This window comes from Erpetoichthys calabaricus, chromosome 6 (genome assembly GCF_900747795.2).
Source record: "Erpetoichthys calabaricus chromosome 6, fErpCal1.3, whole genome shotgun sequence".
NCBI classification, from domain to species: Eukaryota; Metazoa; Chordata; class Cladistia; order Polypteriformes; family Polypteridae; genus Erpetoichthys; species Erpetoichthys calabaricus.
Window position 1 is genome coordinate 118,407,268 of NC_041399.2, and position 12,267 is coordinate 118,419,534.

Here is a 12,267-nt window from a genome sequence, read left to right on the forward strand (position 1 = left end):
CTATGTTTAGATCATCAGTGTTACCTTTCTCAACAGATGAGCTGGCAATACAAGAGATATTAGCTTAATCATTTTCACTTTGTAACAGAAGGGGTTTCTGAACAAAGGGCTGTTCATTAGGATTACTACTATGATCAGATTGACCCTCAGCTTTTGTGCTTTTGGGAGCACTGTCTGTAAATTTTTAATTGAGCTTTGGTGTACTAGATAACGATACATAGCATTACACTTACATTAATGTTATCCAGCAGTTTTTAAAGTAATGTATATAAATACAATGTAAACCTCACACAGTTGATGAAAAGAAGATATTTGTTGGACAACATTGTCAAATACCTTAAGAATTAAGGTATAATTATGCTTGGTTGCAGGTAGACAAAAAAATGCTGAATGTTGATGGTCCAACTAATAAAATTCACCAACGTTCTGACAAACCAAATGTCTTCTAGACTGTGTCATTTTCAAACCAATCAGAAAATAGGCAAGATATCTTCTACCTCTCTCATTTTTGATTGGGTGGGCAAGTAATCTGATACATCTTGCCTAACAGTAGCACTGCTCCAGTTGGTAAACGTATTATACTTTACTGATGCCTGAAAATATAATAAAAATAATGTGCAGTTTTCATTAAAAAAACACCTTGGTCACCTGGGGAAAGACATTTATTTTGCATTGTGTAAAATCCATTGATTCTACCTGTGCCATGTGTTTCCAGACACAATTTATAATTTACATATATGCTTTATATTGCACAACAGACTTGACATATTAGAACACACTTGCTGCTAATGAAATAAATAAATCTAGACTTTACTCACCTATCACTGGTCAAATCTTTCTCTTTCTTTTTTTTCTTTCCACTCTTTCCACCCTTCTTTTTCTTTTGCTAAACATTTAAAAATAAATATTTTAAATGAATGTACATCACAGCCATATATAGACATAATGCTATAACACATTTTATAAATTAAAACCTTACCTTTTAAAACATGTTTCTTTAACTTAGTTACATTTTTCTAAGGTTTATGTGTTCAATTTATGGGGACACATTTTTAAAGTGACTAGTACTGTGAGAGATATGTGGGATGGACAATACAATGGACTTTGCAAACACCATGAAAATGAGGGGGAAACAAAGAGACGGCGGATTGAGAACTTTGGGCTTCTCGTATTTGAGTTTTTATGTCATTTTAGATCAGGAATGAACCTGGTAGTTCATTCAAAAAAATTAAAGGAACACTTTGAAAACACATCACATCTCAATGGGGGAAAAAATCATGCTGGATATCTATACTGACATGGACTGGGTAATGTGTTAGGAACGAAAAGATGCCACATCGTTTGATGGAAATTAAAAATATCAACCTACAGAGGGCTGAATTCAAAGACACCCCGAAAATCAAATGAAAAAATGATGTGGCAGGGTAGTCCATTTTGCCAAAATTTCATTGCAGCAACTCAAAATTGTACTTGTATGCTTTTATGCTGGCCTGACAATGTCAAGGCATGCTCCTAATGAGATGATGGATGGTGTCCTGGGGGGTCCCCACCCAGATCTGGACCAGGGCATCGCTGAGCTCCTGGACAGTCTGAGGTACAACCTGGCAGTGTCAGATGGACAGAAACATGATGTCCCAGAGGTGTTCTATTGGATTTAGGTCAGGCGAGCATGGACACCAGTCAATATTATCAATTCCTTCATCCTCCAGGATCTGCCTACATACTCTCTCCACATGAGGCCAGGCATTGTCGTGCACTAGGAGGAACACATGACGCAATGCACCAGCATAGGGTCTGACAGTGGGTCCAAGGATTTCATCCCAATACCTAATGGTATAGTCATGGTGTCATTGTCTAGCCTGTAGAGGTTTGTGTGTCCCTCCATGGATATACCTCTCCAGACCATCACTGACCCACCACCAAACCGGTCATGCTGATCAATGTTACAGGCGGCATAATGTTCTCCACAGCTTCTCCAGACCCTTTCACGTCTGTCACATGTGCTCAGGGTGAACCTGCCAGTTCTGGTATTCTATGGCAAATGCCAATTGAGCTCCACGGTGCCAGCCAGTGAGCACAGGGCCCACTAGAGGAGATCGGGCCCTCAGGCCACCCTCTTGAAGTCTGTTTCTGATTGTTTGGTCAGAGAAATTCACACCAGTGGCCTGCTAGAAGTCATTTTGTAGAGCTCTGGCAGTGCTCATCCTGTTCCTCTTTGCCCAAAGGAGCAAATAACGGTCCTGCTGATGGGTTAAGGACTTTCTAAAGACCTGTCCAGCTCTCCTAGAGTAACTGCCTGTCTCCTGGAATCTCCTCCATGCCCTTGACACTGTGCTGGGAGATGCAGCAAACCTTCTGGCAATGGCACATATTGATGTGCCATCCTGAAGAAGGTGGACTACCTGTGCAACCTCTATTGGGTCTAGGTATCACCTCATGCTACCAGTAGTGACACTGACCGTAGCCAAATGCAAAACTAGTGAAAAAACAGTCAGAAAAGATGACGAGGGAAAAATGTCATTGGCCTCCACCTGTTAAACCATTCCTGTTTTGGGGGTCTTCTCATTGTTGCCCCTCTAGTGCACCTGTTTTTAATTTTATTAACACCAAAGCAGCTGAAACTGATTAACACCACCCGCTGCTACTTAACTGACCAGATCAATATCCCAGAAGTTTCATTGACTTGATGCTCTACTCTGATTAAAAAGTGTTCCTTTAATTTTTTTGAGCAGTATATATATATATATATATATATATATATATATATATATATATATATATATATATATATATATATATATAATTTTATAAGAACTAACTTCTAAAACAGGTTATCCATATATCCATTTCATGAATTCCGTTGGATAACTTAGAGTACTGTGAAAGCTAAAGGTTTGCAAACAAAAAAAGATTAATTTCACATATATTTAATAAAGTGTCAGTTAAAATATATGCAATGCATTTATGTAATATGTTTAGTATACCTTTTGAGAATAATCTATGGGGTTTATCTGAACATAATTCATGATAATTCTGTTAATTCTATATATAAAACACCAACCTTACCTTTTTACTTGTTTTCGTCCTACCACCTTTATCTTTATCTACGGCCAGTTTAAGGTTTTTAAGCTCTTCTCTCATTAACTCATCCACCTGTCAAATAAGCAATTATTTAAAGCTAAACAAACCCAACACAGCAGAAAATAAAAAAGATGCAGTCAGCAATAATGCATCTGAAAGAATTAAAAAAAATAAATAAATGAGAGATACGTGAACAAGGAAGGTTTATAACTTTCATATTATCACAGAGTAAGTCAGTTGAAGTCCTGCCAAAATCCACCACTTCCAGTCCTTTGGCTATAAAGATGCCCTGAACAGGAAGTCAGCCTCAGCCGAGTATTCAGCACTAACGGAAACACACCTCTGTCATCATCAAGTGCAATTCCATCTTCAAAACATATTAAGAGTCACTACTTCCATTTATTCATTTTTTTTCTATCAACAAACTGTACCACAGTACAACAATTAAAAACGGATTTGTAGGTGGGACCCCAACCCTACTCAAGTTTGCATTTTTTCAACACTCTTACTAAAGTAATAATGCTGAACTAAATTAAACTAGTTTTAATCATTAGAAGTTTTCAATGAGCTTAGAATGCATTGGCAGGGTGACCATTGCTCAAAGGAAAAAAAAAGAGAACAACGTATGTATGCATGTATTGTATATATCATTATAGGACCACTGACTCTTCTGAATTTATCTTTCTACATAGCAAACTGTCCAGAGAAAAACAAAATCAAAAGACATAAGAATGGATGAGACAAATAAATGTGGTCCTCTTCTTTGCTATACTAATCAAGCTAGAATTTCCACTGGTACTTTGTCTATCAATAAATTTTATCCATGATCACTCTTTTTATATTGTTTCAGTGGTCATTCTTCTCACAATACTTTTACCCATTCTCTGTTAATTTATCACAAAAATGTATGTACAAAGAAGTGTTTGCTATATTTTGAATATCATTCAATCAGGATTCTGCTGCTTGTTCATATCACTCACTTATTTTCTTCCTCTAACTAATGTAATGAAATATCAAAAAGAAAGAAAAATTAAAATGCTATATTAATACATGAAGCAGGATAACTGTGTTGCAGCATCACTGGTCAAGTGACATCCCACACTACAGTATAATGCTTTTCCTTTTTTAATTAAGATTTCCCTCCTCAAAAATAAATAATTAGAAGGCTTGAAAAAATCAGATATATCCACATGTAACACGATGAATAATATAAAAAGTTTAAATATGAAGTTGATCTTTTGATTGGCTAAAGGAATTCTTCATTAAATTACAAAGTAAACTAGAAATTTTTAAAAAATTGTTTTAACTATAATGTATTCAGCTTAAAGAAAAAAAGATAAGTAAACAAATTTCTCACCTGTTGTCTGATTTCAGTCTCTATCTCTTTCCTCTTTTCTTCTTTGATAAGTTCAAGATCATGTCTCTGATGAAAGTTAGCGGTTTCATCACGGTGTTGCCAAACAGCTGTTAATAAACAATAAGTTTACATGAATTTGGTATGATTTAAAAATGTATATATTTTTAATGTGTATGGCTAACTAATGGGTAATTGAAAGACAACTGCAGAATTCTAGTGCTTGTTCAAGACATGAAGTAAGTATACTTGTGCTGGACAACATAAAAACATTTGATCATCACTGTTTTTGAGCAAAGAATTCTCATCAGATGCTGCTGCATTAGATGATACAGAATTATGTTACTTTTACAAAGTAACTTAATTCACATCCATAACTGAGGAAGCCTGATGTTTTTGTATGCACACTATTGCACATAGGCTATACTGCTTCTTCTTCTTTCGGCTGCTCTCGTTAGGGGTTGCCACAGCGCATTATCATTTTCCATATCTTCCTGTCCTCTACATCTTGCTCTGTTACACCTATCACCTGCATGTCCTCTCTCCCACATCCATAAACCTTTTCTTAGGCCTTCCTCTTTTCCTCTTTCCTGACAGCTTTATCCTTAGCAACCTTTTCCCAATATACCCAGCATCTCTCCTCTGCACATGCCCAAACCAACGCAATCTCACCTCTCTGACTTTGTCTCTAAAACATACAACCTGAGCTGATCCTCCTGTCCATCCTTGTCACACCCAATGCAAATCTTAACATGTTTAATTCTGCCATCTCCAGCTGTGTCTCCTGGTTTTTGGTCAGTGCCACTGTCTCCAACCCATATAACGTAGCTGGTCTCACTACTGTCCTCTAGACCAGTGGTTCTCAGGCCCTGTTTATGCAAGGCCCACATTAACAATTCAAACATTTTTGCGGCCCACATGTTAGCCTTTGCTGGCATATAATTTATTGCTCATGCGTTTAGTAATTGAGGGTAAATATAACTAATATACAGTATTATGTAATTTTTTCTTTACATGTTTAGTTGCTCATTGCTTGCTACACAAATACAATAATAAATAGAGAGACAACGATAATCATTATCTGGTTTATTTTATTTTACATTTACGTTAGTAAAGTTGTCAAAGATGATGCTGTTTGGGCTTACATAGCATGTCAATTCTGGCTGAAATTTTTGATAAACACACTCGAAGATCATCCTCCACGTTCATTCTTGACCGATATTTTGTTTTCATGGCAGTCAATGCAGAAAATGAAACCCCGCTCAAATAAGTTGTTGAAAAAGGTATAAGAACTTTCATCGCTAGTGCTGACAACAACGGATATTCAAGCAAAACTATGCACCAAAAGGAAGAGATATCCGTAGCAGGATCGTCAAATTTGGTTTGTAATGTGCGATCGCTAGACAGCTCCGCTAATTCATTTTTTGCACGACCGGTGAATTCAGAACTAAAGTACTAAAATAACTAAATTAAGCAAAGCGTCTCTAAGCCCTAAAATCCTGCAGCTTGCATCCGTACATACGTTCTGCCGCTAACAATGTGTAAAAAATGCGGATTATTTTCTTGTTTCCTCTGACTTTTTGTCTAATTTTGGTACTGATTTAAGACTTTAGCACGGCCCACCATTGGTCCGTGGCCCACGGGTTGAGAACCACTGCTCTAGACCTTCCCTTTCACTCTTGCTGCTACCCTTCTGTCACAAATTACTGCTGACACTCTTCTACACTCATTCCACCCTGCCTGCACACTCTTCCACAATCTCCGTTATTCTGTACTGTTGATCCCAAATATTTACAGTCATCTACCTAGCGCAAACTATACTCCCTGCATCCTTACCATTTCACTGACCTCCCACTCATTTACACACATGTATTCTGTCTTGTTCCCACTATTCTTCATTCCTCTCCTGTCCTCTCTACAGCATATATCCACCTCTCCAGGATCTCCTCAAACTGCTCCCTACTCTCGATATAGGTCACAGTGTCATCAGCAAACATCATAGTCCATGGGGACTCCTATCTAATCTTGCCTGTCAACCTGTCCATCACCATTGCAAATAAAAAAGGGTTCAGAAATGATCCCTGATGTAATCCCATCTGCATGCATCCATCACTCCTACCGCCGACCTCACCACTGTCACAATTCCCTTGTACATATCCTGTAGAACTCTTACATACTCCTCTGCCACTACCAACTTTCTCATATAATACCACAACTCCTCTCAAGGCACCCTGTCATATGCTTTCTCCAGGTCCATATAGACACCATCAGCACCCTCAAAGCAAACATCACATCTCTGGTGCTCATTCCTGGCTTGAAACCATACTAATGCTTACTAATTATCACCATAACTTAATATTTCCCATAAGTTTATGCTGTGGCTCATCAATTTTATCCCCCTGTTGCTACTACAGCTCTGCACATCCCTCTTATTCTTAAAAATCGGTATCAGTACACTTCTTCTACATTCCTCAGGCATCCTCTCACTTTCCAAGATTCCATTAAACAATCTGGTTAAAAACTCCACTACCATCTCTCCTAAACACATCCATGCTTCCACAGGTATGTCATCTGGACCAACGGCCTTTCCATTCTTCATCCTGTTCATAGCTGTCCTTACTTCCTCCTTACTAATCCATTGCATTTTCTGATTCTGTATCGCTACATCATACAACTTTCTCCCTCTCTCATTTTCTTCATTCATCAGCCACTCAAAGTACTCTTTCCATTTGTTAAACACACTGTCCTCACTTGTGAGTACGTCCATCTTTATCCTTTATAACACTAACCTGCTACACATCTTTCTCAGCACTGTCCCTCTGTCTAGCCAATCGGTACAGGTCCTTTTCTCCCTCCTTAGTGTCCAGCCTCTCATATAACTCATCATATGCCTTTTCTTTAGCCTTCGTCACCTCTCTGTTCACATTACACCTTACCTCCTTGTACTCTTCCCATCTTCCCCCACTCTTCTTCTCCTACTTCGGCCAACAGTAGCCCAATTTCCGCCAGCACCCTGTTAGCTAACAGTACTGGTGGTAGCTGTTGATAACCCGGGCCTCGACCGAGCTGGTATGGAAAGCTGTATGTTGTCCGCATATCAATCTGGAAAAATTTTACACCAAATGCCCTTCCTGATGTAACTCTCCCCATTTATCCAGCCTTGGGACCAGCATGAAGAAACACACTGGTTTTTGCATCCCCTGTGGCTGGAGTGCCCATAGGCTATACTGCTAACAGTACACTGATTGCAAGAGAACAAATAACTGTTTCTAAACTAACAACTAAGTAAGTTTTAAGTGTTTACTCCCAAGTCCAGTTCAAGTCCCAAGTCGAGATGGACAAGTCTCGAGTGAAATCTCAAGTCAAGGCAAGCAAGTCTCGAATCAGTGTCAAGTTTTAAGTGTAAAGTCCCAAAGAAATCATAAGACATTCTTCACCAAATTTAATGTTATCAAATTTACAGGAATTATGTTTTTTTAACATTTATTATTACATTTCTAAGTTTCTAAGTAACCCAGCTACAGGGGATGCACAAACCAGTGTGTTACTTCGTGCCAGTCCCAAGCCCAGATAAATGAGGAGGGTTACTTCAGGAAGGGCATCCGATGTAAAACTTTGCCAAATCAATATGCGGACAACAATACAAATTTCCATACCGGATCGGTCAAGCCCCAGGTTAACAACGACCGCCACCAGTACTGTTAGCCAAGAGGGTGCTGGTGGAAATTGGGCTACTGTTGGCCGAAGAAGAAGAGGTGGGAGACATGTCCGGAGGCAGGAGGAGAGGAGGAAAGTAAAGAGAGTGGAATTGAGGGTAGGAACTTTGAATATTGGCAGTATGACTGGTAAGGGGAGAGAGTTAGCAGATATGATGGAGAGAAGGAAGGTTGATATAGTGTGCGTGCAAGAGACTAAATGGAAGGGGAGTAAGGCAAGGTGGATTGGAGGTGGATTCAAATTGTTCTATTATGGTGTGGATGGGAGGAGAAATGGGGTAGGAGTTATTCTGAAGGAACAGTATGTCAAGAGTGTTTTGGAGGTGAAAAGAGTGTCAGGCAGAGTAATGATTATGAAGCTGGAAATTGGAGGTGTGATGATGAATGTTGTTACTGCATATGCACCGCAAGTGGGGGGTGCAATGGATGAGAAAGAAGATTTTTAGAGTGAGTTGGATGAAGTGATGAACAGTGTACCCTAGGGACAGAAAGTGGTGATTGGAGCAGATTTCAATGGACATGTTGGTGAAGGGAACAGTGGAGACGAGGAGGTGATGGGTAAGTATTGTGTCAAGGAGAGGAATGAAGGTCAGAGCATAGTGGATTTTGCCAAAAGGATGGACATGGCTGTGGTGAATACGTGTTTTAAGAAGAGGGAGGAACATAGGGTGACGTACAAGAGTGGAGGAAGATGCAAACAGGTAGATTATATCCTATGCAGAAGAGTTGATCTGAAGGAGGAAAAGGAAACCTGGTGGTGGAATGAGGAAATACAGGAGAGTATACAGAGGAAGAGGATGGCAAAGAAGAAGTGGGATAGTCAGAGAGATGCAGAAAGTAGACAAGATTACAAGGAGATAAGGCGCAAGGTGAAGAGAGAGGTGGTGAAGGCTAAAGAAAAGGCGTATGATGAGTTGTATGAGAGGCTGGACACTAAGGAGGGAGAAAAGGACCTGTATTGATTAGCTGGACAGAGAGACCGAGCTGGGAAAGATGTGCAGCAGGTTAGGGTAATAAAGGATAAAGATGGAAACGTACTCAGCAGCAGTATGGTTTCATGCCAAGAAAGAGCACCACAGATGCAATGTTTGCTCTGAGGATGTTGATGGAGAAGTTTAGAGAAGGCCAGAAGGAGTTGCATTGCGTCTTTGTGGACCTGGAGAAAGCATATGACAGGGTGCCTCGAGAGGAGCTGTGGTATTGTATGAGGAAGTCGGGAGTGGCAGAAAAGTACATAAGAGTTGTACAGGATATGTACGAGGGAAGTGTGACAGTGGTGAGGTCTGCGGTAGGAGTGATGGATGCATTCAAGTTGGAGGTGGGATTACATCAGGGATTGGCTCTGAGCCCTTTCTTATCTGCAATGGTGATGGACAGGTTGACAGACGAGATTAGACAGGAGTCTCCGTGGACTATGATGTTCGCTGATGACATTGTGATCTGTAGCGATAGTAGGGAGCAGGTTGAGGAGACCCTGGAGAGGTGGAGATATGCTCTAGAGAGGAGAGGAATGAATGTCAGTAGGAACAAGACAGAATACATGTGTGTAAATGAGAGGGAGGTGAGTGGAATGGTGAGGATGCAGGGAGTAGAGTTGGCAAAGGTGGATGAGTTTAAATACTTGGGATCAACAGTACAGAGTAATGGGGATTGTGGAAGAGAGGTGAAAAAGAGAGTGCAGGCAGGGTGGAATGGGTGGAGAAGAGTGTCAGGAGTAATTTGTGACAGACGGGTACCAGCAAGAGTGAAAGGGAAGGTCTAGAGGACAGTAGTGAGACCAGCTATGTTATATGGGTTGGAGACGGTGGCACTGACCAGAAAGCAGGAGACAGAGATGGAAGTAGCAGAGTTAAAGATGCTAAGATTTGCACTGGGTGTCACGAGGATGGATAGGATTAGAAATTAGTACATTAGAGGGTCAGCTCAAGTTGGATGGTTGGGAGACAGTCAGAGAGGCGAGATTGCGTTGGTTTGGACATGTGCAGATGAGAGATGCTGGGTATATTGGGAGAAGGATGCTAAGGATAGAGCTGCCAGGGAAGGGGAAAAGAGGAAGGCCTATGCGAAGGTTTATGGATGTGGTGAGAGAGGACATGCAGATGATGGGTGTAACAGAGCAAGATGCAGAGGACAGAAAGATATGGAAGAAGATGATCCGCTGTGGCAACCCCTAACGGGAGCAGCTGAAAGAAGAAGATTATTACATTTCTAAGTACTGTAAACAAATTAACAGGCCTGTCTATTTTCCATGAATTTAAATATACTTCTATAACATGAACACCCCCCCTCCCAAAAAAGAAGCTATAACTGTGTTAACACAAGTATATGTCAATAAGTATAACATAAATAATACAAATTATATGTGTGGTATGAACAGAGATCAATTCACCCATCTATCCTTCCATTTCCTTAACCTACTTATTCAAAACATGGTTGCAAGGCAGCTAAAGTCTATCTCGCCATCTTTGGGCAAAAGCAGAAAAAACATCTGGAGAAAGTATCAGTCCATTGCAGGGTGAATATATACATATGGGTCAGTTTAATCAAAGCCAAATCACATAACCTGCATGTTCTTTGATTGTAGAAGGAAACTGTGGGATTATTAATCAAGCAGCTATGGAGGCAGCCTAGGCAGCAGGGATCCTAGTGGTGAGATGCACAAAGGAGATCCAGTTGACTCATGGAGTGAGGTGTGATTATGTTTAGCGCCAGTTGTTCCAATAAAGTCTGAAATAAATTCATAACTGGTGAATTGTTCATCTGGTCATTGGAACATTAAACTGGCGGCAAGTTGAATGGAATGGTGATATTCATGAAAATTTCAGAGTTTGATACAGAAATGGATGTCTTGCAACAATATATAGAGTGATTGGAATTTTATCTTGAGGCCAATGACATCCCCAATAGCAAAGAAAAGGGCAATATTTCTAAGTGCATGTATTGGTAAAGAGTACACATGTTTAAGAGACTTACTTCAAACATCCAAACCGTCCAACCTTTACTTTGCTCAAATCAAGTTACTGATGGATCATTTTGCCCCCATTTTGTGCAGTATGATTGCTTGAAGATACAATTTCACTCCAAAATGAGGAAATCATGGTGAACAGCAACAGGTATCTGAGCTTTGTGATTCTAGTAGAAATTTAGAGGTCATAAGACACAGACTAGTATGCAGGATGGATAAAGGCAGAATGCAACTTGCAGAAGTGGAACTTCCATTGATAAAGGCAACAGAGATCGCATTAGCTTTGGAAACGGCAGACAGAGATGTAGTGAAGTTACACCAGCAACAGCAGCTTGTAATTGCTAGAGACTTTAAAGTCCATAAAGTCCAGTGTTCTTGATGTTGGGGCAATCACAAAAGTATTTCATGCCATTTTTGTTACAAGAGGGGGCACTTAGCAAAGAAGTGTTTAACCAGAACTGATGGCAAAAAGGGAAACTACAGTACATTTCCTGGATGAAAAGACATTTACACTGTAGTAACTAACTAACAACAAAGTTTCACCATATAAAGTCACAATAGAAATAAATGGTTAAAACATCGAAATGGAAACTGACACAGATGTGTCCTCCATCATACTGAGTGCAGAGACTGGCAAACGACTGGGTGTTGTTGAACTGTAGAAAACTGGGGTGTTGTGTAAGTTCCATAAATTTGTATATGTAGCATACTGACTCCCATATGGAGTGCCATCTAGTCTTGGGATGTTTCAGCATAATATAGAAAATATTCTACAAGGTACTGTATACCTAAGGTGGTGGTACAAATTGATAATATTTGGATTACTGGAAAGAATGGTAAATGTCATCTTTAGCACCTTGATGAAGTGCTTGCAAAGTTAGCTGCTGCAGGACTAAGGTGCATAAATACAAATGAAGTTGTCTATCTGGGATATAAAGTAGATTGCCATGGCATACAGAGAGTGTCTGATAAAGTAGCAGCCATTAAGAAAGCACCCCAACCTGGGAAAAGCGTTTTTGGGGTTGCTTAATTACTATCCTAGATTTTTGCAAAATATGACCACCACATCCTTGTAACCCTTACATTGACTGGTGCATAAGGAAACTTTGTGATGTTGGACAGCTGTGGAAGAGCAGGCTTTTCAAACAGCC

At 39.8% G+C, this 12,267-nt stretch overlaps 1 protein-coding gene across 2 annotated transcripts in view; it reads right to left on the minus strand.

Annotated features, from left to right (window-relative positions):
• zgc:153738 (uncharacterized protein LOC558115 homolog) overlaps positions 1–12,267 on the minus strand; it is a 289,186-nt gene that overhangs the window by 49,459 nt on the left and 227,460 nt on the right. For both annotated transcript variants that reach the window (XM_028803884.2, XM_051928820.1), the window contains exons 11-13: positions 4,439–4,545; positions 3,067–3,153; positions 819–886 (exon numbers count right to left, since the gene is read on the minus strand). In XM_028803884.2, coding sequence (XP_028659717.1) covers positions 819–886; positions 3,067–3,153; positions 4,439–4,545 — 262 coding nt within the window. The remainder of the gene's footprint in view (positions 1–818; positions 887–3,066; positions 3,154–4,438; positions 4,546–12,267) is intronic.